This window comes from Cricetulus griseus, chromosome 2 (assembly GCF_003668045.3).
Source record: "Cricetulus griseus strain 17A/GY chromosome 2, alternate assembly CriGri-PICRH-1.0, whole genome shotgun sequence".
Taxonomy (NCBI): Eukaryota; Metazoa; Chordata; class Mammalia; order Rodentia; family Cricetidae; genus Cricetulus; species Cricetulus griseus.
This window is the reverse complement of record NC_048595.1, coordinates 205,594,335-205,621,472: the sequence shown is the minus strand read 5'-3', so window position 1 is coordinate 205,621,472 and position 27,138 is coordinate 205,594,335. Positions and strand designations below refer to the sequence as shown.

Here is a 27,138-nt window from a genome sequence, read left to right as displayed (position 1 = left end):
TGACTCCTCTTTGCTCACTTACTCCTCTGGGCCTATCTGCTTTCATTGCCCTCTCTTAGGTTTGAGTGGGTGGGGCCTGGAGTCTGCTTTGCATAAATTCTGTAGTAGTGGGGAAGGTGGAAGAGATTGTGAAGAGATTTATGCAAGACTGAGTAAGGATGAATGGCTCCACCGGCACTTACTGTCTCCTCCTGGCACAAGATGTCGTGCCCTCAGGGGCCTAGCATGCTGTCAGGTAATTTTTAAGACTTGGGAGTATGTTTGTGTATTGTAACCTGTGGAGAGCTCAGTGTGATAGGTCCTGGCTGGAGAGCAAGTTTTGACCTCGATGTTGGGAGGGGGAGTTGTGGGGGTTAATAATGTGTGTCTCATCCAAGTAGAATACAGCCTTTGACCCTCCATGGGACTTTTGTTCCTTGTCTCATCCTTAGCATTAGAAATGTTTTGAAGTAAGGAGAGCTTGTTCTCCAGCTGGTTTTGTTTGTGTCAGAAATTGCTCTATTAAATTGTAACTTTTGAGCTTGGTGGTGGTGATGCTGTCTTTAATCCCAGTGTGTATTCCAGTAATCTGAAAATATTTTTACTCTTAAAATAAACCTGATGTAAACCGGATGTGGTTGGTGTTACACAGCTTTAGTCCCAATATGGGAGGCAGAGGCAGGAAGATAACAGAGTTCCAGGTCAGCCTGGTCTACAGAGTGAGTTCCAGGACAGCCAGGGCTATACAGAGAAACTTTGTCTCAAAAAACAAATAATACTTTTGTAACTTCTGTCAAAACCTCTTCACTACTCAGACTTTGTTCACTGTACTTGCGTTTCTGTCTTAGGTATTGGAAGAAGGAATGGAATTGGAAGGAAGAAGATTCATTCCAGAGACAAAATAGGTTCCATTTCCTATTGTAGCTGTTTCTTCTGGGAATATAAATTCTCTGCTTTCAGTGAGTATTTATTACCTTGTGCATACTTGAAGTGGGATTTTTATTGCATTTTTTTGGTTTTGACTTGTGTCTGGCTTTAAGGTGGGTAAGTGTACCTCATTCGTATTTATCTGAGATTCCGTGGGGTGGTCCTAATGTTGTTGAAGTTTTTATACCTTTTAAAATTACAGTTAGTGTGTATGTGCATGTGTTTGGATATCACCACCACGCATGTGCTGAGCTCAGAAGACAGCTTGAGGGAGTCAGTTCTCTCTATCGTGTGGGTTCTGGGTAGAGATGGAACTCAGTTCTTCAGGTTTGGTGGCAAGTGCCTTTACCTCCTGAGCCATCTTGCTGGCCCTATACTTCTTTTGTGTGTGTTTGTTTTACTTACTATTTTTTTTCAAGAAGGGGTTTCTCTGTGTAGCTCTGGCTGTCCTGGAACTCATTCTGTAGATCAGGCTGGCCTGGACCTCAGAGATTCACCTGCTTCTGCCTCTCAAGTGCTAAGATTAAAGGCGTGAACCACCACCCCCGGGTGATTGTGTGTGTGTGTATGTGTGTGTGTCTTAATTGACTCATGGAGTTGGGGTAGTTCAGTTGGTAAAGTGCTCATCTAGTATGTATGAGACCTGGGTTCCATCCCCAGCTCCACCTAAAACCTGTGGTGGTACACACAAGTGTAACCTCATCACTTGGGAAATGAATCTAGAAGATGGGAAATTTAAGGTCATCTTGGGCTACATAATGAGCTGGGCAGAAAAATTAACTAATTCAGGAGTTAATGAGTTCCTCAACAATTCTGATTCATGTGGTTTGGTCTTCAGCTACTTTGGGATCATTTTAACCTAAATCTGCTTTGGTGATATTTTGTTAAAGGCCATCACAGATTTGAAAATAACTATAATTCTGTATGTAAACCTTGAACATAGTTCTTTGGTAAAAGTTGAGTTCATTAAGGATAGCGTGCTTCGGTTAAGGACATAGCCCAGTGTGGAGCACTTGCCTAGCATGCTGAGGGACCTATGCTGTATTTGCAGTACACAACCACAAACCATTCTACTCTACTGTGAGTTTGTCAGAGTCTCCTAATCCCTTTGTGAGGGAGACAGGAGAGGAAATGTCTTAATTTCATAAATGTAAAACTAGCTGGGAGGTGGTGGCCCAGGCTTTTTAAATCCCAGCACTGAGGAGGCAGAGGTAGGTGGATCTCTGAGTTTGAGGTCAGCTTGGTCTACAGAGAGTTCTAAGACAGCCAGGGCTATACAGAAAAACTCTGTTCAAAAAAAAAAGAAAGAAAGAAAAAGAAATAAAGAGAAAAGGAAAACAAAACAAAACTGAGGCCCAGAAAGATGTAACCTCATGCTGAAAGTCACATAGAAAGGGAAGGTGTGGTTTGGGTGGTGTGGTCAGGAGCAAACAACAAAAATATTGTCTTCCAGTGGTGACACACATCTTTAACCCCAGCACTCAGGAGACTGAGACAAATCCAACTGCTGTTTCCCTGAGAAATCTGGTCTCAGGAAAACAAAAAATATTTACTCCTGTAACTCATTGTTTTCTTTAAACTGAGATAAATACGTATATGAATGTGGACTTTTTTGTTTGTTTGGTTGGTTGTTTTGTTTTTTCTGTTGCTGTTTTGTTTTTATTGTTTCAGGGTTTCATTATGTAGCCTTGGCTGCCCTAGAACTTGTTATGTAGACCAGGCTGGCCTCCAATTCAGAAATCACCTGCCTCTTCCAGGAGAGTGCTGAGGATCAGGGTGTGTGCCACCAAGTCCAGAGGGGTTTTGTTTACTTGCTTTTGAGACAAGGTCTCTCTGTACAGTGCAGCCCAGGCTGGCTTGCTCATGGCAATCCTGCTTTTACACATCGCCATCCCCTCTCCAGTGCTGTGATTACAGTGAGTCACATGCCTACCTCAAACTCTGAGCATTTTGTTACTTATTTGTTGTTTTGTCTTAAGCATTTTTAAATAGATTGTAAAAGTAATTACATCGGTTTGTATTTTGTGAGGAAATTGTTCATGTACCAAGTGCTCTGTATTTATATGGCAGTTGCATTCTTTGGTGGGAGAGTTGAGACAGTTTCAGGGAACCTATACTGGCCTCAGACACTCTGTGTGGTTGAGAGTGTCCATGAGCTCCTAATCATGTCTCCTGAGTTTTGGTATTATAGGCATGTACCTCTACTTTCAAGCTTGACCATTTTAAAAAGAGAAATAATTGAAATGGTTACCATAATATAGCATCTCTCATCTGACTCTTTCCTAGAACAATCCCATAAATAGGCCATAGTTACAGCTCAGACATCACACCCAATACTCATGAAATAATTATTACATTGAATTTCACTTCACCTCTTCAGTGTCACAAGAGAAACCCCAGCCTGTTCACATCTGAGGAAGGCTTCATTTGAGAACACATCTGGATGCTAAATAGAAACAGCTTTTCCCCAACTCCAAATCTTTAAAATGTCATATCCTCCAAGAAGCTATTGTAAGGATTGTCTCAAAGATAAATAGAAATTATTTTATACTTCTAAACATTTTATTATGATTACTATGATTACTATTTGAAATGGAACCCTTTGACAAAATATGTAGTATTCCACATGTATCAGGATATTTGTGATAATGACATATTTAACAAGTAAAGATTTGTTTTTAAATATTCTGGGTGCTTTTTGGTGTATTCCTACAAAGTTACATGAGTAGAATAATCTCAGTATTCATTCTTTCTTTTGTTTTTGTTTTTTGTTTTTCCTGGGCTGGGGTGAGGCACAGTATCTCTAAGTCTGACTGTTGTGTAACTCTTTATATAGAGCAGGCCAGCCTTGAACTCAGAGATCTTCCTGCTTCTGCCTCCTGAGTGCTAGGATTAAAGGTGTGCAATGTAACCGACCTCATATTTTGAGGCAGGGTCTTACTTTGTAACTCTGACTGGCTTCAAGTTCTTACTGCCTCTTCCTCCTCAGTGCTGGGAGGCCTCCAGTGTTCTTTATGGTTTTTGCCATCACAGAATGAAAAGAAACCATGAATGATTTATGAGAGGCCATTACTTTCAAAAGAAGAAAAGTAGCAAGTTCTTTTAGACTACAAACTAGCTGTTACAGAATCGTATTAATAGTAGTTATGTGCCCAAGGACTGCCAGGTTCCTTTCATGTCTTCCTAACAAATAGGCCCATGTGGCTGGGTGTGGTGGTACATGCCTTTAATCCCAGCACTAGGGAGGCAGAAGAAGGAAGATCTCTTGTGTTCAATGCCAAATCTTCCAATGACATTCTACATAAAAGAACATGGAAGGAGCTGTGCAGTAGTCACACATCCCAGTACTCGAGGCCAGCCTGGTCTACAGAGTGAGTTTTAGGACAGCCAAGACTACACAGAGAAACCCTGTCTTGAAAAAAAAGGAAGGAAGGAAGGAAGGAAGGAAGGAAGGAAGGAAGGAAGGAAGGAAGGAAGGAAGGAAGGATGGAAGGAAGGAAGAAAAAAGACATGGAAGAAGGAAGCCTGTTTGCCCTCATTCTCACCAGTAAGTTTTCTGTCCCATTACTGGGGCATTCCTTCCTGGTATTACCCTGTACTTCTTCCAGATTCCAATGTAGACAGACTGAACACTAACAGCTCTCTAGGAATTCCCCAGCACCCTAGAGCAGATTGAGACTACAGAGTATCCAGTCTTACAGACTGAATGATGACCAGATTCTTGGTCTTTTTATCAAGCCATGTTAAACTACCCAGACTAAAGCCTGTCAGCTACTCTAATGAATTATATATGTATGGCTGGCCTGATCCTCCTGCCTCCTCATCCTGTGTGCTGGGATTAAAGGTGTGTGCCACCATACCCAGCCATTGAGAATACTCTACATAGTGACTTCAGGACAGTTAGGGCTATGTAGAGAGACCCTGTCTAAACAAACAAACACAAAAAAATAAATAGCCCGTATGGTAGCAGGTTAATAAGATGTTACAGCTTGCCTGAGTTTGCAGTCAGACTTTGAACCTCAGAGTTGGAATTTGAGCCAGAGTTGGCAGCTAGATTATTACCTCAAAGCCAAAGTTCTGTCCTCAGAAGGTGGGGGCTTCTCTGGTTGTTTTGAAATTGGCTTTTGAAAGAGACACCCAGGGAGAAGGAAGGCTATTTTGTTTGACCAGCTATATTAGTTAGGGCAGCCTCATGTTCTTGTCCTAATACTGGCCTTCATACTAAATTATGAATGTTAGCAATCTACGAGAAATTATATTAATTTCTGTAATCATAAATTTCCACCCAGGCAAATAAACACTGTAATGGATCACTGAAAGTCCCAACATTTTATTTCCTTTATTTTGTTTGTTTGTATTTGAGATGGGTTTCTCTGTGTAGCTCTGGCTGTCCTGGAACTCATCTGTAAACTGGGTGCCCACTTGCAGAGATCCACTTGCCTCTCTGTCTGCCAGGTGCTGGGATTAAAGGTGTGCTACCACACTCGGCTTTACATATCAGGCTTATTTTAAGACAAACAGAAGCCAAGAGACTTTACCACTGAAAACATCTACTGGGATAAGTGCTAAGACTGAAGCCATGCACCATCACCCTCAGGCTTGACTTGTGTTCTTAATTGCTGTACCATCTCTCCAGCTCCTGTATGGGGGGATTTTTGAGACAAAACCACTGGAGTAGTGGGACTAAAGGCATCCACCACTACCGCCCAGCTAAAGCATTTTTTTAAGTCAAGTTGTATCATCTACTCAAAGTAAGCCTTTGAGTCATCTCTGAAGCCCCTACCTTCTGGGACAGAACTTTGGCGTTGAGGTAACAACCTAGCTGCCAACTCCGGCAGCTAGGTATGTGCCACCATACCTTGACCTGTGGCCAAGTCCAGGACTGAGTGGCCACTACTATATAGTGAATATTAAAATTTTCCAAATTGGACTAAGATGAGAGTTTACATGATAATTAACCTAATTGTTAGAATAAAGTATCCAAGTGATGCCTTTTTTTTTTTTTAAATTTTGTGTATGTAAGCATTGCAGGTGTGAGCATGTGTGGAGGCCATTGCAGGTATGACTATGTGTATTGTCAGGAGACTCTTTTTTAAATAGAATCACTCATTGAAGCTATGCTGACAGGCTAACAAGTGCCAGGAATCTGCTTGTCTCTACTTCCCCACTTAAAACTGGGGTTACAGGCGCCCCACCACCATACCCAGAGTGTGTGTATGTATATGTATTCTAATGTGAGTGCTAGAGATATAGGTGTTAGGTCTGTTGTGCTTGTGTAGCAACCAATTTGCTGAAACATATTTCCAGTTCTGGGTTTGTTTCAACGCATGGCCCCATCATGTAGCCCTGACTCCTCTGGGACTCAGACTAAGACCATGCTAGCAGGGATCTATCTGCCTGCCTCTCCCTTAAAGGTATATACTACCATACATGATGAGCACTCATGTGCATGTGCATTTTGTTATTATTGTTTTGTTTTTCACTTTTAAAAAAATGTTTAGTGTCTGGGGAGATGACTCAAGCATGTATACCCCTCTGAAGACCCTGAGCTCAGTCGCCCATTTGGATGTAAATCAGTATTTTTAAAACTTGTTTATATATGTGCACACTTGTCTTGCATTTGGTAAAGAGGAAAATGTATCCATTAGACAGGGAAGCTGAGGCCTCAGCAGCCTGCAGGAGAAGGGGCTGAGTCATTGAGCACTGAGAGCAAGACTATTGGACATTTACAAGGTTAAGTGATCTTGAGATGAGATCTGTGAGAAATTACTTATTAATTCCTGAAATCACAAATGGTCTGCTACTACTACTACTACTACTACAATTTCTCTTAGCTTTGTGTTGAAGCGTGGGCAGTGTCTCCATCTGGTGGATTTCAGTGTTAACTACTGTGTTCATGTTGATTGTGGAAGCCATGTAGGAAAAGATTACTTCTGCTAACTCTTGAACTTGGCTCAGGAACTTTGCACAGCACCAGCCAAGGCCTCTGGGTCACAGTGTTACATGCTTTGATCCAGGGAGAGTTTCTGTGCCCAAGGCCACATACCGAGGGCACGACATTGGTAGTTGTTATGAGGTTTGGGAAGGAGAACCGATTGACAAGTTTTAGAAGAGATAGTAGACTATGTCATTTAATAAAAGATTTGTTTGGGGGTTTTCTTTTGTTTTCATGGTACTAAGAATGGATTCCAGAGTCTTGAACATGACAGGTAGGCTCTCTGAGGTGGACTTACATTCCAGCTGCCTCTATTACTCTGAAGTGTCTTAAGCTGTACTTAGAATCCCCTAACCAAACTTCAGGAGTGCTGATGTCTCTTGATCATAGTGAACTCTGATGAGGTGCCTGCTGTGGTGTGGAGTATGCTTAGAAATCTAAACAGAAAGATGTTTTGGTTTTTTTGGGGGGGGTATTGCTTTTTAAGGTGTGTGTATGTCTTAGTTACTATTCTATTATTTTGAGGGGACATCATGACCAAGGCAACTCTTTTGGTAGGAGTAAGGAAGGTTTTGAGACAGGGTTTCTCTGTGTAACAGCTCTGGTTGTCCTGGAACTCACTTTTTGACCAGGATGTTCTTGAACTCACAGAGATCTGCCTGACTCTGCCTCCCAAGTGCTCCATCACACCTGGCCCAAGGCAACTCTTTTAAAAGAAAGTATTTGACTGGGGACTTGCTTACAGTTTTAGAGGATTAATCCATGATGATCTTGGTGCAGAAGTACAGGCATGACACAGGAACAGTAGTTTGGAGTTTTACATCCTGATCCATAGGCAGGAGGCAGAAAGAGAAAGACACTGAGCATAATAAGCTCTTTTAAAACCTCAAAACCCACACCTCCAACAAGGCCATGTCTCCTAATCCCTCCCAACAGTTCCACTAACTGGAGACCAAGCATTCAAACATGAACATATGGGGCCATTCTCATTCAAACCACCACAGTGTGTTATGTGCCATATGTGTGTAGGCATGTTCAAAACCCAGAAGAGGAGTTAGATCTACTGGAGTTGGTTGTAAGCTGCCTGGTGTGAGTGCTAGAAACCAAACTTGGGTCCTATGAGAGACCAGCCAGTTCTATTAACTACTGAGTTATCTCTACAGTCCCTAAAGAGAAAGTTTTGATACAATTGGCACATGATTGTTAATGTTTCTAGTATTGATGCTGATAAGTTGGTGGCTGAGATTTTTTCTATCAGTTCAGTTTACATTTTTTACTTTTTTTTAAAGTATTAGACTCCTTTAAAATTGTTCAGTAAGGGTAAGTAAGAAATACATTTTAAGCTTAAGTGAAATAAACTGATGACTTTATGGGGGCACATGCCTATAATTCTAGCACAAGAGGTTGAGGTAAGAGGATCAGGAGTTCAAGACTAGATTGGGCAAGATAAAAACCTTATATCAAAAAAAAAAAAAGACAAAACAAGCTTTAACACACCTTTAATCCCAGCACTCGGGAGGCAGAGTTGCCTTTCCATGCCAATCTTATAGAGGAAAACATTTAATTGGGGCTGGCTTATAATTTCAGGGGTTTAGTTTGTATTGTCATGGTGGGAAGCATGGTGGCATGCTGGTAGACATGGTGCTGGAGAAGGAGCTGAGAGTTCTACATCCAGATGGGCAGGCAGCAAAAGGACAGTGCCACACTGGGCCTTGCTTGAGCACCTGAGACCTCAAAGCCTACCTCCTAATAACACACCTACTACAATTAAGCCACACCTACTCCCACCAAGGCCACACCTCCAATAGTGTAAGGCCCTATGAGCCTATGGGGCCATTTTCACTCAAACACAGGGCATTTTCTGGCTTCTGTAAACACCTGAACTCACCTGTACTGCCTTCCCCACATAATACAGTGAAAAATAAATCTTTGGGGGAAAAGAACAACAGAACCAAAACAATATAAAACTGTTAATGTTAGGAATTGGTTTCAGATATAGTTTTTTTCTTAATTAATTTACTTATTAAAACTCCTGATGATCTGCCACTACTTCCCAAGGGCTGGAATTACAGGTCTATGTCACTACACTAAGCTATTTATGGTGGTTTGAATAAGAATTGACCCCCTTGTGTGGGCAGATGTTTCTTTCCCTCATCTGCCTGTTCCCAAATAACTGACATGGAGACTTAATGTTAATTATAAATGCTTGGCCAATAGCTCAGGGTTGTTACTAGCTAACTCTTACATTTAAATTAACCCATGTTTCTAATCTATGCTTTGCCACATGGTACCTTTTTTCAGTATAGCATGCCTATCTCCCTACATCTGCTGTTGACTCCCAACTCCGCCTTTCTCCTTCCAAGTATTCTCAGTTTGGCTCTCACACCTAACCTTATTCTGATCAGCTGTTGTCCAGTCAGCTTGTTTATTAAACCAATCACAGCAACAGATTTTCAGTATACAAAGGGATTATTCCACAGCACCATAGACTCATATTTGAATGCTTATTCACTAGGGAGTGCAGCTGTTTAAAAGAATTTGAAGGATTGGCAGATGTGGCCTTGTTGGAGTGTGTTCCTGGTGGAAGTTTCAAAAGCTCACACCTCCCAAGTCACTGGAGATGAGGATGTAGCTCTCAACTGCTGCTCCAGTGCCAGGAGCGCCTCCATGAACCTGCCATGAGGATAATGGACTAACTCTCTGAAATGTTAAGCAAGCTCACAAATAAACTTTCTAAGAGTCATCTTGGTCATGGTATTTCTTCACATCAATAGAACAGTGACTAACACTATTTTTTATTTTATTTTTTTGTTTTGTTGAGACAGGGTCTCACTATATAGCTCTGGCTGTCCTGGAACTCATTATATAGACCAGGCTAGCCTCAAACTCAGAGATCTGCCTGCCTCTGCCTCCTGGTTGCTGGGATAAAGGCATGAACCACCATGCCCAGACTTTTGTTTTGTTTTGTTTTGTTTTTAAAGACAGGGTTTCTCTGTAGCTTTTGGTAACTGTACTGGAACTCCCTCTTTAGACTAGGCTGGCATTGAACTCACAGAGATCTGCCTCAGACTTAAAAACTCTTCTAGTTCCTAGGTCTGAGGTACTTAAGGGCAGACAAATTGATAGCTGGCCAACCTTCAAGACAGAAGTTACCCAGGGAGTTCTTTGGGCTTTATTGTCTACTTTAATATGTTAGATAGTATCTCTCACTAAACCTGGAGCTCATTGATTGGCTCTGACAGGCTGGTCAGTGGAATTTAAAAAACCTTGTATCAGCCATGCACTCAGATGCCTGCTTATGTGATAACACTAAGCTGTCTTCACAACACTGTATATGTATATGTATTTAATTTATTTGTTTTTATTTTATGCATAAAGGTGTTTTGCCTACATGTATGTCTGTGTACCATATGCATGCAGTGCCTATGAAAGCCAGAAGATGTGAATGGATTCCCTGAAATGGGATTTTGGATGGTTGTGATTATCTAGAGACAATCCCACTACTTCATCTGCCATGTATATCTCCCTCCCCCTTTGGTTTTCAAGACAGGATTTCTCTGTAGCTTTGGAGACTGTCCTGGAACTCATTCTGTAGACCAGGCTAGCCTTGAACTCACAAAGATCTACCTGCCTCTGCCTCCCAAGTGCTGGGATTAAAGGCATGCAACACCACCACCTGGCTCTGCCACGTTATCTTATGCCATGTAGAATACAGTGTGTGGTATAACTGCCTGCCCTGTAGGATTGTGTGGTATACCCATAATATGCTTTATATTATAATAATCAAAAAAAATGTTTATTTTCTTAGAGACATATGCTGGAGCATTGTCTGTCTTTGTTTGTACAGGTATACCCATGATGGCCATGACTTCTAAGAAATGTGTAATTACTGAATCAGCCTTTTTTGAACTCAAAGCAGTTGTCCATTGAAAACCTGAATAGTTATCAATGGTGTGGTGTACATATTTTAATTTTTCAAATTCTACAAAAATGGAACACATCCATCTGTCAAATTTTATTCCTTTGAGTACCCTTTGGGTTACTTCCTGCAGGTAGTGGAGTTTGGTTGTATAAAGAACAAGTAGGACCTTTTTTTAAATAATTTCCTTGGCTTGTTATCAAGTGATGGAAAAGTCTTTTTTTAAAACCTTTGCTATTGACATGGTGTTTTTTAATGAAATTTTGAGGCCTTTAGCACATTTCCTATCAACAGTTGATCAATTTCATTATTACCTTGTGCTATAGGGCCGGGTAGACCCGTATGGGATCGGATGTGTGTCTTATATGTCCCCGATTATGTGTTGTAACTGAATAAATAATAAAATCAATTTTGTATTATCTGGTATAAATTCAGTGATTTTAATATGTAAAACAACTCTTTCTGCATATTGTAAACCAGTAACTATGTTGAAAGTTCCTTTATGATCCATTAACAGCATGGGAATATCATGTACTTTTGGACAGAATTATAAGGACTTAGATCCACTTTACTTAAACTTTCTGATTTGTAACCTGCCTTTCCTGACTTATTTGCATCAGTGTAGAATGTAGGGGCTGCAGTTATTGGTGTTTCCCTTACAATTCGAGGAAGGATCCAGCTAGTTCTCTTTTTAAGTTTAATTCTCTTCTTTTTTGGATAGTTGTTGTTGACCTCTCCCAAAAAAAATTACTACAAGCTCTTTGCCAGGGTTCACTGTATACCCATAACTTGTCAATTTCATCATTAGTAAAAGTTGCTACAGTTTCCACTGGATCTATTCCTACTAACTGACAAAGTCTCAATTTCATTTTTTGTTTTTTTGTTTTTTTTTAGAATCGGAGAACTTTTCTACATAAGTTTTTAAATTTTTGCTTGGTTTATGTGGTAAAAAGACATTCCCTGTAAAACAGGTATAGTTATGCATAATTACAATCTGAATGAACATTAGGGAAGCAGTAATGGGAATTCCTAGGCTTACAGCTAGCCATTGTAGCCTAATTTGTGAGCTCTAGGCCTGTGGGAGGCTATTTCAAAGGAGTGGATGACATTCCTGAGAATGACACCAGAGGTTGTCCTCTGTTATCCACATTTATGCATACACACACGAGTGTACACACATGCATACACACTTTTTTTTTAGTTGATTCTTATTTACTGTTGGTCAGGGTGTAGTTTAATATAACTATTATAGATATCAGTTTGGAGATTCCTCGGAAATTAAAAATAGAACTCCTGGGCATATACTCTCACACCCTTTCAGAGATATTTGTACATGTGTGTTTATTGCTACTCTAATCACTTTAGCAGGGAAAGGGACCAGCTAGCTTAGTTGTCCTTCACCAAATGGCTGGGTAATGAAATGAAATGAAATAAAATAAAATAACAAAGTTTTCTGGAAAAAATGGGTGAAATGTATGATGTATAATATTAGCAACATCACACAATTCCAGAAAGAAAAACAACTGCAGACTTACTTTGTAAGTATGTAAAAAAAAAAATGTATGTGTGGGTATAGTATAGCATGCAGAAAGGAGGGTAAATGTATGTGTGGGTATGGTATGGCATGCAGAAAGGAGGGTAAATGTATGTGTGGGTATGGTATGGCATGTAGAACGGAGGGTAAATATTAGGTGATGATGAAGGACAGATGCAAGATGGTTGACACATGACTCAGGAAAAAGGATGTAAAGCTAATAGTTTTTCTAGTTTTAATTCTGTCCTGGATTTATTTTCCTTTTTCTGTGTGTGTGGTAGATAAATTCTTAAAAATATTAATGAAGCGAGGTGGTGGTGGGCTACACAGAGAAACCAGACTCAAAAAACCATATATATTATATATATATAATATATATAATATATATATATATATAGAGAGAGAGAGAGAGAGAGAGAGAGAGAGAGAGATGGGCCAAGTATAGTGTCATGTGCCTTTAATCCCAGCACTCAGGAGGCAGAGGCAGGCAGATCTCTGTGAGTTCGAGGCCAGCCTGGTCTATAGAGCGAGCTCCAGGAAGACTCCAAAGCTACACAGAGAAACCCTGTCTCAACCCCCCCCCAAAGTCTCTTAGTTGTAATTTATTCACTTCTTGGGGGGTGGGGTGGGCTATTGTGTGTGTGTCAAGGTCACAAGACAACTTGCTGTAAGTTCTGTCCTTCTACTATGGGAGTCATAGGGGTCAAAAACAGGTCATTAGGGATTGGCAGCAAATGCCTTTACCTGCTGAGCCATCTTACCAGGTCCTTATCAGCTTTTAACTAATTCATGCAGACACTTTTTGTTTGATTTTTGTTCTTTCTTGCATCATTACAATCGGTACTTACCTGCTCTCTTTTGGGTTAGGGTTCTGCAGCATTCCAGATTACAAACACCAAATCAGGATGGGAAAAAGACGTTGTGTTCCTCCCCTTGAGCCCAAGTTGGCAGCAGGCTGTTGTGGGGTCAAGAAACCCAAATTATCTGGAAGTGGAACACATAGTCACGGCAATCAGTCCACAACTGTTCCTGGCTCTAGTTCAGGACCTCTTCAAAACCACCAGCATGTGGACAGCAGCAGTGGCCGGGAAAATGTATCGGACTTAACTCTGGGACCTGGAAACTCTCCTATCACACGAATGAATCCTGCATCTGGAGCCCTGAGCCCTCTTCCCCGGCCCAATGGAACTGCCAACACCACTAAGAATCTTGTGGTGACTGCAGAGATGTGCTGCTACTGCTTTGATGTACTCTACTGTCACCTCTATGGCTTCCCACAGCCACGACTTCCTAGATTCACCAATGACCCCTAGTGAGTAAATTAGACATGGGACAATATGGAGGAGGGCATAGTAACATCCTTCTGAGGTTACTCTTAACTGGGTCTGTCTATAGGAGTATGGAAACAGACATTTTTCTTGGTGGTGGTTCACATGGCTTAAGGTAGACCTCAGTAGTGGTGAAGTATAAGGGAATGTGAACTGGAAGTGTCTAAAGGCCAAGCTGGAGACTAGGGGCTCTCATTCATTGGGAGCTGATGCTTTTAACAAAGATACTGTTGGTTGTCCTAAGATGTCTAAAGATAGCTGTTTTCATGCATGTGTATATACATGTATGTGCATGTATGGGGGGCGGCATGGGTTGGTTCAGTGGAGGTTCAAGGTTGATGTTTGGGAATCATCTTTAAGTGTTCTACTTTGTTTCATTGTGTCAGGGTTGATCTCAGTCTAACCCAGAACTGGTGGATATAGCTAGTCTCAACTAGTCAGCTTGGCCAGGGACCTACTGTCTTCACCTTCTGAAGCCAGAATCAGGTGTGCCACCACACCCACTGGCATTTATGTGGGCTCTAAGGATCCAAATTCTAGTCCTCACACGTGTATAGCAAAGCTCTTTTAACCACAGCCATCTCTCTAACATGTTTAGGCAGTTATTAGATCAAATAAAAAAAGGAAATGCCATTGGTTTCTTAATCAAAATTGGAGGTAGCTCTCCACTAGTTTTAAAAGGCACTTCAGCTACTGGGTAGTGGCATACATTTTTAATCCCAGCACTTGGGAAACAGAGGTAGGCAGGTCTCTGTGAGTTCAAGGCCAGCCTGATGTACAGAGTAAGTTTCCAGGAATGTTTCACAGAGAAACCCTGTCTTGAAAAACCAAAAAGAAAAAAGAAAAAGAAAACTATAAGAAGCCGGGGATGGGGTGGGGCGGGGCGCTGGAGAATTGGCTCAGTGTTTACGAGTTCTAAGAGGAACTGGGTTCAATTCCCAGCACCTACACAACAGTTCACAACTCTCTGTAATCCAGTTCTAGGGGACCTGACATCCTCACACTAATAGACATGTAGGCAAAACGCCAACACACATAAAATAAGAATAAATTATTTTGGCCAGATGTGGTGACATACACCTTTAATTCCAGCAGAGGCAGGAGAATCTTTGTGTTTGAGGCTATGTAGTGAGACCTGTCTCAGAGATGGGAGTGGAGTAGTCTAGATAGATAACTTTGTGTATTTACTTTGCCTAACTCAGGAATCTTAAAAGGTGAGAGCATTAGGATGTCGCGGGATCTCAGGAAGAAGGACATCCATCTGCTACAGCCAATGATACTGACTTTGTCTAAGAGCAGAAATAGCAAATTCTGTTACTATGAAGCTTATCTTGAGAAGTTGTTTCTCTCTTCTGAAAGTCTATGCACAGGAACTGTTTGTAGTTTGCCAGTAGTTACAATTGTGAGAACAGTGAAGTCTTGCAGAGAATGCTTGTAGCTAGGGGAGAGTAAAGGAGAAGGATTTGGAAAGAGGAGAGATTCCTGGGTGTTGTAGAACACTGTGTAATCCTAGCACTTTGGGAGTGTGGAGACAAGGATATCTCAAATTGAGGCCCACCTGGGCAACTTTGAGTGGCAGTTTCCAGAAACATAAACAGGAGAAGCTGAGTTCAAGGCGAGGAAGAGGAGAAGAGTGTCTATATGTAATGTGTAAGTGACTGACAGTTGTGAGGACACAGCAGAGGAAAGGCTCCACAAACAGAGCTTCTGCTGTTGTCTCATGAACTTCATGTGTTCTTGGTCAGGGCTGAGCAACTTCTAGAAAGGCAGAGTTCTTCAGGTAGCTGGCAATTCAGAACCTTTGGGCAGTAACAGAAATGAATAGCAATATATCCATAATTAATCTAGGGCTGGAGAATATTTTATGTTTTGCTTTTTTTAGTCCTCTCTTTGTGACCTGGAAGACAGGGCGAGACAAGCGTCTTCGGGGCTGCATTGGGACCTTCTCAGCCATGAATCTTCATTCAGGACTCAGGGAATACACGTTAACCAGGTAATGACACAAACATTAGAAAATATACATAAATGAACTAGAACTGCAAATAGCTTTCTAGCCTTATTTCTTCAAAATGTTTGGTAGAGTTTGAGCAGTCCCTTTTTGTAGTCAAGAAGTGTAAGGATATAACCTGGTGAGCCACCCATCTGCTTCTGAAAAGACAGTTGATGCTGACATTAGTGTTAGGTGCTAGGAGATGCTGTCTGAGGCTCTCGGGACTCAGCTGTGTGGGCTCTATAGAGCATGCAATGTTGTCTCCTAAAAGGAGGCAGCCTCACTTATATTTTCTGTCCCTTCTAGTGCACTTAAGGACAGCCGATTCCCCCCCTTGACCCGAGAGGAGCTGCCCAAACTTTTCTGTTCTGTCTCCCTCCTTACTAACTTTGAAGATGCCAGTGATTACCTGGACTGGGAGGTGAGAACAGCTGCATTTGGATCTCTGCATCTCTCGTTGCATTTGGGTTCGGGTTAGTACATGGTAATGTATCTCCTTCATTGAGAGAGGGTCTAAGAATGTGAGAGTGACAGAAAAGGTACTTCTCAACTAGTAATAGAAAAGAAATGGAAAATCAGTTCTCTCTACTATGAGCCAGGTGTGGTGACACGTACCTTTAATCCCAGTACTTGACCAGCCTGGTCAAGTCAGCCGGGACTAGCACCCAACCCCAGAAAAAACAAAACAAACTCTCTCCTATTTCTTCCCAGCCCACTCTGTTCAATAAGGTCCATCTGATCCTTCTCCCATGTCTAGTTAAATGATGAGATAACAAAACATCCCAGATGCCTCTTGACAAACCCCTGGAGAAAAGTTTTTATTAGAGATCAGATGTGAACCTGAGCATAATGGCACATGCCTATAATACCAGCAATCCAGGTAGAAGTAGGGGGATCGCAAGTTCCAGACCAGCTTGGGCTATACAGCGAGACAATTTTTAAAAAATTCAAAGGGAACTAGTTTGAAGAGCCATGGATTTATATAGACACAGTTTGACATGCTCATGTAGTGGAATTAGGCTAGAAGGGTATCCCCTTTCAAGAACTCATCTCTAAGCTTCACATTCTCAGAGGTACAACTACATATATATTTGTCCTTTTCCTAAAACAACCGACTTTCATTTCTGTACTTCAGAATAATTAGTCACACAAAATTCTTTTAGATAGGTAGTGGTGGTGCACACCTTTAATCCCAGCACTTGGGAGGCAGAGGCAGGGGGCTCCCTGAGGTTGAGGCCAGCCTGATCTATAGAGTGAGTTCCAGGACAGCCAGGGCTGTTGCACAGAGAAACCCTGTCTCAGAAAAACAAAAACAAACAAAAAAACCCAGAATTCTTTTCCCAGACCTGGATCAAGCAGCTTAGGAGACAATGTTGATTTATATGTGGGTGACTGGAATATTCTTAGACTCAGAAAATGCCATGTACTTGGTTGCATTTTTTTGTAGGTAGGGGTCCATGGGATTCGGATTGAATTCATCAATGAAAAAGGCATCAAACGCACAGCCACATACTTACCTGAGGTTGCTAAGGAACAAGGTGAGTTTGATAGATGTCAGTTAAAGGGAAGTATTCAGTTCAACTGCCACTACATACACCAAGTATGAATGCCTTTCTTCTTCTGAGTTCCTGTTAGATCCCTATAGAACAAAGACAAATTGACTTAGGTGTTAGAAACTGGGGGTTGGGGGAGGTAACTTTCTAATTTGCTTGTGGTTTCAAATGTTTCCTCCCAATGAAAAGTTCTTTCCTTGCCCCCTTAAGTTTCAGGGATTACCACAGCATCTAACTTGACCATGTTTTATCTTTCATTATAAAGGAAAGTCCTAGACTTTTAACTGTGAAATCTATACATGCTGTTGTGTTTGGGTAAAGGATAAATATCTTCCCTACTGCTTTTAAAGAGTTTGGTAGTTGCCAGATATGGTGGCACATGCCTTTAATCCCAGCATTTGGAAGGCAGAGATAGGTAGATAATTGTGAATTCAAGGCCAGCCTGATCTACACAGGACTGGCAGGCCAACTGGGGCTACATAGAGAGACTCCAACAAACATAAAAAAAGAGCTCAGTAGTTAATGAGTTCTTACAGTGGGGACAGTAAAGGTAGGAAGTGGGTTGGACATGTTTTCTCTTTGAAAGAGTATCTAGAATTCCTTTAACTGTTTCTTGTATTTTCTTTGATATGTAACCCCATTTTCTTTTTTTCTTGGAATTAGTCTGGTTTTGAAAATAATATGTGAAACACAGTAATTGTTGGGTGTGAACCTGGAATAGAGAAAATATCCAGTTAAGTATATTAATGAACTACTTATATGGAAAGCGATCGCCGTGTTGGTTTTCATTGTGGTTGTGTTTAAACTTGTCCAAAAAGCAGTGTGTATGTAGCATAAAGAGAATGAATTTCTTAAAGACAGTTTGGTCAGGTCATAAATCTAACACATGTTTAAAAAACACCAAACAAAGATTTTAGTAGTTGAATGTGAATTACAGCTCAATTAAATGATCAAATTGTTTCTCCCATTTTAAAGTTGAGGAAATTCAAACTTGGGAGCTTCTCCTATTGGAAGGATGGAGTTCAACTTGATGTACTTTATTTGTTTAAAATGTGTAAGGTTGAAGGGCCAGAGAGATGGCTCAGTGTTTAAGACTGTGTACTGCTCTTGCAGAGGACCAAAGTTTGGTTCCCAGCCTCAACTTGAGCAGCTCACAATTACCATTAACTCTCGCTCAGGGGCACCTGCATCATGTGTTTATGTGCACATACCCACATACAAGAGACACACACAGACATACAGTAAATTTGAGGTGGGCCAGGTGGTACACTCAAGTCCTGACACTAAAGAAGCTGAAGTAAAAGGATTGCCTTTTGGCTTTGAGCCTAAGCTGGGGTATATACATAACAAGACCATGCATGAAAAAAAAAATAAATAATATATATATATATATATATATTATAATATATATATATATATATAGTAACAGTGAGAGAATCAACAATATGGAGGTGAAGAGCTTCTCTGAGATAGTTTCCTTACTGCTGTCAGTTCTGTCATACCAGTCAACCTGAAGAAAGGCTGCTCGAGGCAGTAAAAGCCACGTAATTTAAATTCCCCTCTTGGGCTAGAGAAATGGCTTAGCCATTTAGAGTGCTTACTGCTCTTCCTGAGAACAGAAGTTCGTTTCCCAGTTCCTGTCTGCCTACAACTTCATCTCCAAGGGCATCCTTGGCTTCTCGTCTCTGGGGCATCTGCACTCAGGCACACACACACACACACACACACACACATACATACACACACAGAGACACACATGCACACACCTAAAATAATTTTTTTAATTGTCAAATAAATTCCCCTCTTTCTGTAGTGACACATGCCTGTAGTCCCATCTGCACAGGAGGCTGAGAAATTACTTGAGGCTGTGAGTTCAAGATCAGCCTAGGTTGGGTTAGAGAGATGGCTCAGAGTTAAGAAGAATGCTTACTTGGGGCTGGAGAGATGGCTCAGTGGTTAAGAGCACTGGCTGTTCTTCCAGAGGACTCAGTTTCAATTCCCAGCACCCACATGGCAGCTCACAACTGTCTGTAATTCTAGTTACAAGGGATCTGACACCTTCACACAGATATACATGCAGGCAAAACACAATGCACATTAAAAAAATAATGAATTAAAAAACAAGCAAAAGCCAGGCAATGGTGGTATACACCTTTAATCCCAGCACTTGGGAGGCAGAGCAGATCTCTCTCCAGGTTCAAGGTCAGCCTGGTCTATGGGAGTAAGCTCTAAGATAGTTAGGACTGTTACACAGAGAGACCCCTGTCTCAAAAAAGAAAGGAAGGAAAAAGAAAGAAAAGAAAAAAGAAGAGTGCTTCTTAACTGCTCACTGTGGAAACACCTTCAATACTTATCTTCTGGCCTCAGATGTGTACATATATATACACATACAGAAATAAAAAGTAAAATAATATCTTTTTTAAAAAACATTTATTTATTTATTTTTATTACATATATAGTATTCTGTCTGCATGTTTGCCTATACGCCAGAAGAGGGCACCAGATCTCATGATAGATGGTTGTGTGCCATCATGTGGTTGCTGGGAATTGAACTCAGGACCTCTGGAAGAGCAGTCAGTGCTCTTAACCTCTGAGTCATCTCTCCAGCCCGTAAAATAATATCTTAAAAAACAAAACAAAACAAAACAAAACAAAGAGAAGCCAGGAAGTGGTGGCTCATGCCTTTAATCTCAGCACTCAGAAAGCAGAGACAGGCAGATCTTTGTGAGTTAGAGGCTAGCCTGGTCTACAGAGTGAGTTCCAGGACAGGCTCTAAAGCTACACAGAGAAACCCTGTCTCAAAAAAACAAAAAAACCCAACCTAGGCAATATAGTGAGACCTTGTCTTTCTACCCTGTCTTCTCATAGTGCAGCCTGAGCTTCAGAAATACACTTGGGTAATAATACCTTGTACGAACTATGAAAGAAGCAGGGCATTGGTGGTACACGCCTTTAGTCCCAGCACTCGGGGGGAAAAAAAACTACGAAAGAGTGGGGAGTTTGGGAACATCGTCATGGCACATTGAGTTATAATGTCATGTCTTAAGGTCTTTGCTGGACTGTTGGTGAGGCTGATTGGCTTCCAGCTTGTGGGAGCATGGCCCCGTGCTTCCTTTGGCCTAGTACACTCTGCTGTTTCTCAAATCCCATTTGTCTTCCTACACTGATCACATTGGAGCATGCTGCCCCTGTGTTTTGACTGTGTGCTAACCTTATGGCTTCTGTTCTCCTCAGACTGGGATCAGATCCAGACAATAGACTCCTTGCTCAGGAAAGGTGGCTTTAAGGCTCCAATTACCAGTGAATTCAGAAAATCAATCAAACTCACCAGGTAAGTTGCTGTCCTGTTCTTTTGTTAGTTTTTCTTTAATGGGAGTTGAATACAGGATATCTGGTGGGAAGGAGAAGAAAACAGTGTTTATACCCCTAAGCTAAAGAAGTTTGTGTGAGATAATGAGCTCTAAGGAAGCAATGGCTGCAGAAGTGGAGACTCCCCAGCTATTCTTTGTCTCTATGGTCAGTGTAACAGGGTTGAAGCAGGGTTAGGCCTGCCAAGGAGGGTGGGTGCCTGCCATGTTGTTGTAACGTTAAGGGGGAGGTTGGAGTTCAAAGGTAAGGGCTCCAGGAAAATCCAGGGTCACTTGAGGTGCTTCCTGGTCACCATGTAGTCAGATGGCAGAGAGTAAAGGAGAGCAAAGACTTTTACAGGGAGCTAACAGGACCCCATTTGGGGTGTAGTACTAGTACAGGAAGCTGGCTAGTTTTATGGAACAGAAAGTAACTTGGGTCTGTATCCCAGGCTCCATTATTTATTAGCTATGTAACCTGAGCCAGTTAGTCCATCTCCCTGAACTGTTTCCTGTCTGTAAGATGTGAGTTGTAAATCCTTCAGATTTTAAGACCTTGTAAGGTAAGGTATAGCGTTTCCAGCCAAGGGCCAGGGCAACACACTAGATATGTTCAATGGATGTCAGTGTTCTGCCCTTTCCTGCTGATATTGGGAACAAAGAGAAGTTAGCTTTGGTGGGCCTTTGCTAGGACCCTCATCTACAAAATGCTGAGTCATCGTATGCTAGCCTCACAGGTCTGTTTGGAAGATAACCCAGTGTTTTTGAATACATTAAATTAAAAAAATCAAGGGGCTGGGACTGTAGCTCAGTGGTAGAGCTTAATACATAGCATGCTCAAGGCCCTGGGTTCCATCTCTAGCACCCAAAAAAAAAAAAAAACAATAATAATAACAATAATAATTAAAAACACTGCAAATACAAAGCATTATTACTATTACAATTTATTTGAACAGCCATTTCCCTGTCAAAATTCAGGAATAATCACCTTGCAGTGGAGGAGTGATTACAGTGGGAAAGAGATGGCTCTGGGTAAGGATTGTCACCCAGCTCCTGTGGTCTGTAGTAGGCTCCATAGGTTTGTAACACCCATGCTTTGCATCCTGACTCATGGCTCTTTCCAGAGCAAAGCCAAAGTGCTATGAATTCTGTTCTGATGACCCTGTGATATGGCATATTCATCTGGGGATTGAGACCTTCCTATAGCCAAGGATCCATTAACCTGCTTCATCAGAATTTGACCCAGAATTAGGTATCTATGCCCCTTTTAGTTATAAGTTGTTTGTTGCTCTTCTACAAATGGAGGTTGCATTTCTGTCAAATTTATCTCATTTTTAACCTGAACGTAGATAACGCAGTTTACACTGGGTTTTGGTGCAGCCATCTTCCAATCTGCCACCCATGTAATTTGACTTTGAAATTCTTCATCCAGATCCTGGTAGCAGATTGCTTACCAGCAGCCTGTTGATAAGCATATGTAGCGTTTTGAGGTGGGATGTGCTGAGATACATTCTCAGGGGTGAACTGTGATTGTGCTTTTTCATCTCGTTCATTTGTAATAACAGCATCATTTTCTTGTGCCGTCTTTTCATTTTCTGTAAGTAAGATTGCTCTTGGTCTTCCATTTTATTCTTTGAAACTGGGATAAGCTTTTGGTTTTCCCTGAGTGACTCTTCACACTGAGACGTTTGGGGTTCCTAATACCTTTGCCTGTTTCCTCATACAGGTATCGGAGTGAGAAGGTGACAATCAGTTATGCAGAATATATTGCTTCTCGACAACACTGTTTCCAGAATGGCACTCTTCATGCCCCGCCCCTCTACAATCATTACTCCTGACACACGGCTACATGACCAGTCCCACCCCCCTGTGGCCACCAATGGCTATGACATCATTGGAGCAGATGCCTCCTCTTCCTGGTCCAGTTACTTCTATTACTGCACCATTTTATGATGCTAGCTTCCGTTGCCAAGTCTGCCTCCTGCTGACTGGAGGGTGTGGGGTTACAGTGAATGCAACAGAACATGAGGGGCCCAAGCCTTATATCAGCCTTTCCTCATCCTGGGGTTCTGGATCAGGGCTCCCTAATAACCAGTGGGAATGGCTGTGTGGGTTCAGAAGACCGTTGTCTGGTGATTTCCCACATGTGTGTTGGCCACACACGGAAAACTGGAATTGATGACGATCCATGGAGGCTTCTTCCCCAATCCCCCACGGCCCACCAGACCAATTAGGTGTACTCCCCTGGCAGTCTGGGCAACGGAGACCAACATGAACCACTTATAGGTTGTTTTAAATTCCTTTTTTAAACTTCCAGTTTATTGTGTACCAAGAGTTGATCACAACCTCCATGCTTCATAAGTGAACACCATGTTAGGGTTGACTGTGGGCACCATGAGCCCCTGTGAGTCCTGGATAAGAGAACTGCAACAAGATCAGAAGTCCTGTTGGATGGCTTTGCATTGTGCAATAAGCTGTGAAGGTTTAATGCTTACCCGACTCTCAGCTGGACTTTCTGGTACTCTTCCTGCATTGAATCTCCTGGTGTTGAACAGAGCTCTGCAGCATAGCCTGCTGAGGAATGGAGTGGAGATGCCCATACAGGTCCTGATGTCATCGTCATAAGCAGGTGTGAAAAGAGAGATCTCTTCCTCACCACCCGGCTACCTCAACCCTCTTCTGGTAGCAGTGCCTATGTAGCTGCATCTAAGTTCTCAGAAGCACAGACATGCAAACAGGTGGTTGGGCTGGGCTTTAGGACGCACTGTCACAGGAGAGCTTCCAGGGTCTCTAAGCTGGTTTACTTCACAGGCAAACATCCTGTGGGACCTTTAAGTAGGGCGGTTCTTTTTTTTTCCGATTTGCCTGCAGAAGTGGGAAGACTTGATATATCAGTCCTCAGTAGGACTCTAGAACAAAGCTGTGTAATAAAACAAGGTGAACCTTTTAACTTGCCTGCCACACTGGGACTCTTCACCTCACCGGTGTAAATGTCAATTGCTCGTGTTGCTCATTTAAACCCTTGACATTCCCTTTCCCATCTTTACTCATTCCAAAATAGCTGTCAGCAAATTCTTTTCACTCACTTGGTGGCAAAATGTATAGCACTAGGAGACCAGGGAGGGGCTCTGAAAGCTCAAAGGCACTGCTCAAGCAGCTCAAAGGAAGAGACAGGCAGCTGCAAGAGAGGTTCCTGAGGATGGCGAGCAGGTTTCAGCACCGCTCACAGAGAACTAACTCATGAGGCAGATCAGGCCTGAGTCAGTGAATATATGCTTTGATTTCTTTTTCAGAATTGATGTGATGGTGTGGGTTTCCAAAATGGGCAAATATTCGGGTCAAAAGATCATCTGAGTTTCTTCTGCCAGGAATGGAGGAAGGGAAGTAGGGGTACTTCCTTTGTGATTCTAGGCATCATCCTCACGTTCCTGGAATTTTTTTCTTTCTTTTTTTTTTTTTTTTTAAACAGGGTGGGTTGGTTGTGGCAGGAGTGATCAAAGACCTGGAATGGATGAGAGAGGTGCTGATTACATTGGAATGCCCAGGATGCATGCCCCTTACTGCCAGGTTTGGTTCCTTTCCATACATAAAGGGGTCTCATGGTTTCTTGCTGCTGAGGGTAATGAAGGTGATGTTATAGACAAGTGTGACAGGTGCTCTCAGGTGCCATGGATTGATGTCAGGGTGGTCAGTTCTGGACTGAGCCACCCACCTCCAATTTGTACAACAGTATTGATACATAGGGCTACACTCATTACTGTTCAGGCGTTCTATGTTAAGAGTTGTGTTTTATTTCTAAAGATTTAAAGCAAAATGCAAAAAAAAAAAAAAAAAATGGTGCTAAACTTCACCCCTGAGCACTCTTGGTGAGACTGGTCATGCAAGCATCTACAGTGCCATGCTCCTCAAGCCTGTTTTTCTTGTAGAAATGTTGCCCTATCTGTCTTCCCCAATGTATAGTATGTATTTTATTTTATTGAGGGTGGGGTAGAATACCTGCCATTTAAGAAAATGAACAGAAAAAATTTAAGGCGTAAGAAGGCGGGGGTGGGGATGAGTGAACATGAATCCGGCTGGCAGTAGGCTCAGTGCTTTCGGAGTGAAGAAGCCTTATTCCCTGCACGTTCCCTCGTGTTCCACAGAGGTCCAGCAGTGGAAATGCTCAAGTTCCTCTTGCCTTGTTAAGGGGACTAGGGAGTCAGGCAAGGAAACTATTTGGCCCAAAAGAAATGGGCTCTATTGGTATCTGTCCTGAGCAGAGCCTAATCATTCAGGAAGAAGTCTGGAAGTGCACAGTCTTGGTCACCTTATGGGAATGTGTGGCAGATGGCTCTCAGGAAAAAAATATCAAGTGTGGATTGTCCACATGGTGGCTTTGCATTGGAAGGTGATGCTCTTAACTAGAACTCAGCTGCCTTCTACACGTTGACCAGAGCAGTGGTGAGGGTGGCCAGTATGGGGCCAGTAAGTGATGGTTGAGGAAAAGGGACCGTTTCCTGCCAAATGTTTCCTTTGACTGTAGGCTGCTCCAACTAAAAGAGGTCCCCACTGTTATCAAAGAACCAGCCGGACTCTGCTGGCTTGGTTTGGAATTTGTTTCATCCCTAGCTGTGAGTGCCTTTAGGTCTGGGAAAGTTGGCTTGTCTCATCATACCCACAGCTAGGACACACTCTGTAATTATGAATTGTCCTTGTTTTCCTGAGCTAAAAGCGAATGTCTTTGATCACTAGAGTTTGTCAGTGTTGGGTTGTTTCCACTGTGAGGTTCTTAAAACGTTTTCGCTTCATAATGTTAAAAATAACTCATGTTAGAAACCCTTTCTACATGAAAGGTTTGTAGTTGAGATGTTACATATATTTTACTGTTTATAATAAAAATCATCTATACAAAAGTCTTGGGTGTTAATTTTAATATTTTGCACAAGATCTGTTTTCCACACTATGTTAACATCTACAATTTCACTAACTTGGTGTTACTTTCTATTGAGATTTCTGGAGCCTAAAAAACTAGGTGTTCTTTATGTTTTTACTTTATTTTTATTTTGTTTCCTCGAAGCAAGAAACTGTATGGCCTTCACTGCAAAGACTTCAGACCAATTATTTGTATTCCATTTGGTTGCCTCTTGGCTATATAACTTCTGAGTACAAGTCATCAAGGTCTTGAATGAAGTATTGTAGAGAATAAATCATAATGGATACAAACTGTCTTCTGCCTCTTTGTAACCAGGTGACTTGATATCTGAAACAGTGATCAGCAGTTATCTCCTTTCTTTGTTATAGGTTCTCATAAGAGATCAGCCTGCCTGCCTCTGCCTCCTAATTGCTGGGATTAAAGGTGTGCACTACCATTCCCAGTAAGATTATTACCTATTAAAAAGATACCTGTGAGCTAGGTTCGGTGGAGCCATCCTTCAGTGCCAACACTCTGGAGGACTACACAGTGAAAGGCCCTGTCTCTTAAAAAACCAAACAAAAAAAAACCTGTAGATGAGTTGGCTCAGCAGATAGATGAAGGTGCTTGCCACCAAACTTGACCTGAGTTCTAGCCCTGGGACATAATATGGTTGAAGGAGAGGGCTTAGCAAGCTGTCCTCTGCCTTTATACATGTGCCCTGGCACAGATGCATGCTCACAGAAATAACTATTTAAAGATTCTTATCATTTGGGATTAGAGGTGCTTAAATATGTGACTAAATGGCCATCTTTCTGTTGCTGAGGACAATGGTGCTAATTCTTGTTTCGAGTGGGGGTGATGAGGTTACCTTAAAGCCCATTCCAAAACTGGGCATGGTAGCTTATGTCTGTCTTCCCAGCACTTGGAGACTAAAGGATGATGGGCAAAAGTTCAAAGCAAGAGTGGACTACAGAATAAAATCTTATCTCAAAGAGAACAATGGGCTGGAGCGATGGCTCAGAGGTTAAGAGCACTGGCTGCTCTCCTGGAAGTCCTGATTTCAACTCCAGCAACCACATGGTGGCTCAGTCTGGTGCCCTCTTTTGGAATGCAGATACGCATGCAGGCAGAACACTACACATAAGAAATCTGGTGTGGTTGCACACACATTTAATCCTGTCACTTTTGAGGCAGAGGCAGGCAGATCTCTGTGAGTTTGAGGCCAGCCTGGTCTACAAAGACAGTTCCAGGACAGCCAGGGCTGTTACACAGACAAACCCAGTCTAAAAAAAAAAAAAAAAACCAAAAAACAAACAAAAAGAAACGACATAGTGACATATGCCTCTTAACTTCAGGAAGCAGAATAATTGCTGTGAATTTAAGGCCAGCCAGGACAACACTAAATGCCAAACAAGCATAGGCTACAGAGTAAAGCCAAAACAACAACAGAAGCTGGAGAAATGGTTCAGTGGATAAGAGCACTTAGGTTTTCAGCACCCACATGTCACAACCAACAACCATCTGTAACTCAAGTTCCAGTGGATGTGACCCACTCTTCCAGCTCCCTTAGATACTGCACACACACATGATACACACACATGTACATGCAGGCAAAACAGCCAGGACTTGAGGGGCATGGTGTCTCATGCCTGTAATCCTGGCACTCAGAAGGGCAGAGACAGGCAGATCTTTTCGAGTTCAAGGCCAGCCTGGTTTACAATGTTCTGGGAGA

General features: G+C 42.0%; 1 protein-coding gene and 1 long non-coding RNA gene across 7 annotated transcripts in view; one reads left to right on the top strand and one right to left on the bottom strand.

Moving 5' to 3' along the window:
• Positions 1–27,138, bottom strand: part of LOC103163591 — a 38,694-nt gene that overhangs the window by 2,602 nt on the left and 8,954 nt on the right. The window contains exons 2-5 of one of the 4 annotated variants that reach the window (XR_003482283.2): positions 20,494–20,556; positions 17,130–17,251; positions 13,143–13,278; positions 7,585–7,665 (exon numbers count right to left, since the gene is read on the bottom strand). This is a non-coding gene — a long non-coding RNA (uncharacterized LOC103163591). Of the gene's footprint in view, positions 1–7,584; positions 7,666–13,142; positions 13,279–16,021; positions 16,126–17,129; positions 17,252–20,493; positions 20,557–21,438; positions 24,015–27,138 lie in introns of those variants that run through there. The other 3 variants (XR_004768367.1, XR_004768368.1, XR_004768369.1) reach the window with 3 other exon arrangements.
• On the top strand, positions 26–25,714 carry Ammecr1l (AMMECR1 like). 3 transcript variants are annotated; one of them, XM_035440217.1, is made up of 9 exons: positions 26–235; positions 828–938; positions 13,162–13,606; positions 15,505–15,615; positions 15,919–16,033; positions 17,060–17,150; positions 20,400–20,496; positions 21,637–21,764; positions 22,239–25,714. In XM_035440217.1, exons 1-8 carry the CDS (start codon positions 163–165, stop codon positions 21,716–21,718), a joined length of 1,125 nt encoding a protein of 374 aa, XP_035296108.1. In that variant the 5' UTR covers positions 26–162; the 3' UTR covers positions 21,719–21,764; positions 22,239–25,714. The 3 variants fall into 3 exon arrangements, 2 of the variants coding, with proteins under 2 accessions (XP_035296108.1, XP_027256456.1); XM_027400655.2 differs by lacking the exon at positions 21,637–21,764; XR_004768365.1 differs by lacking the exons at positions 21,637–21,764; positions 22,239–25,714 and having other exon boundaries at positions 15,919–16,085.

Excerpts from the sequence above, each read along its gene's own strand:
- Ammecr1l (XM_027400655.2), top strand. The coding sequence starts at position 163 with ATGGCTCCACCGGCACTTACTGTCTCCTCCTGGCACAAGATGTCGTGC. Across the intron at positions 939-13,161 it reads ATATAAATTCTCTGCTTTCA|GGTTCTGCAGCATTCCAGAT; the intron begins GTGAGTATTTAT and ends CTTTTGGGTTAG. Across the intron at positions 20,497-22,238 it reads AAATCAATCAAACTCACCAG|GTATCGGAGTGAGAAGGTGA; the intron begins GTAAGTTGCTGT and ends TTCCTCATACAG.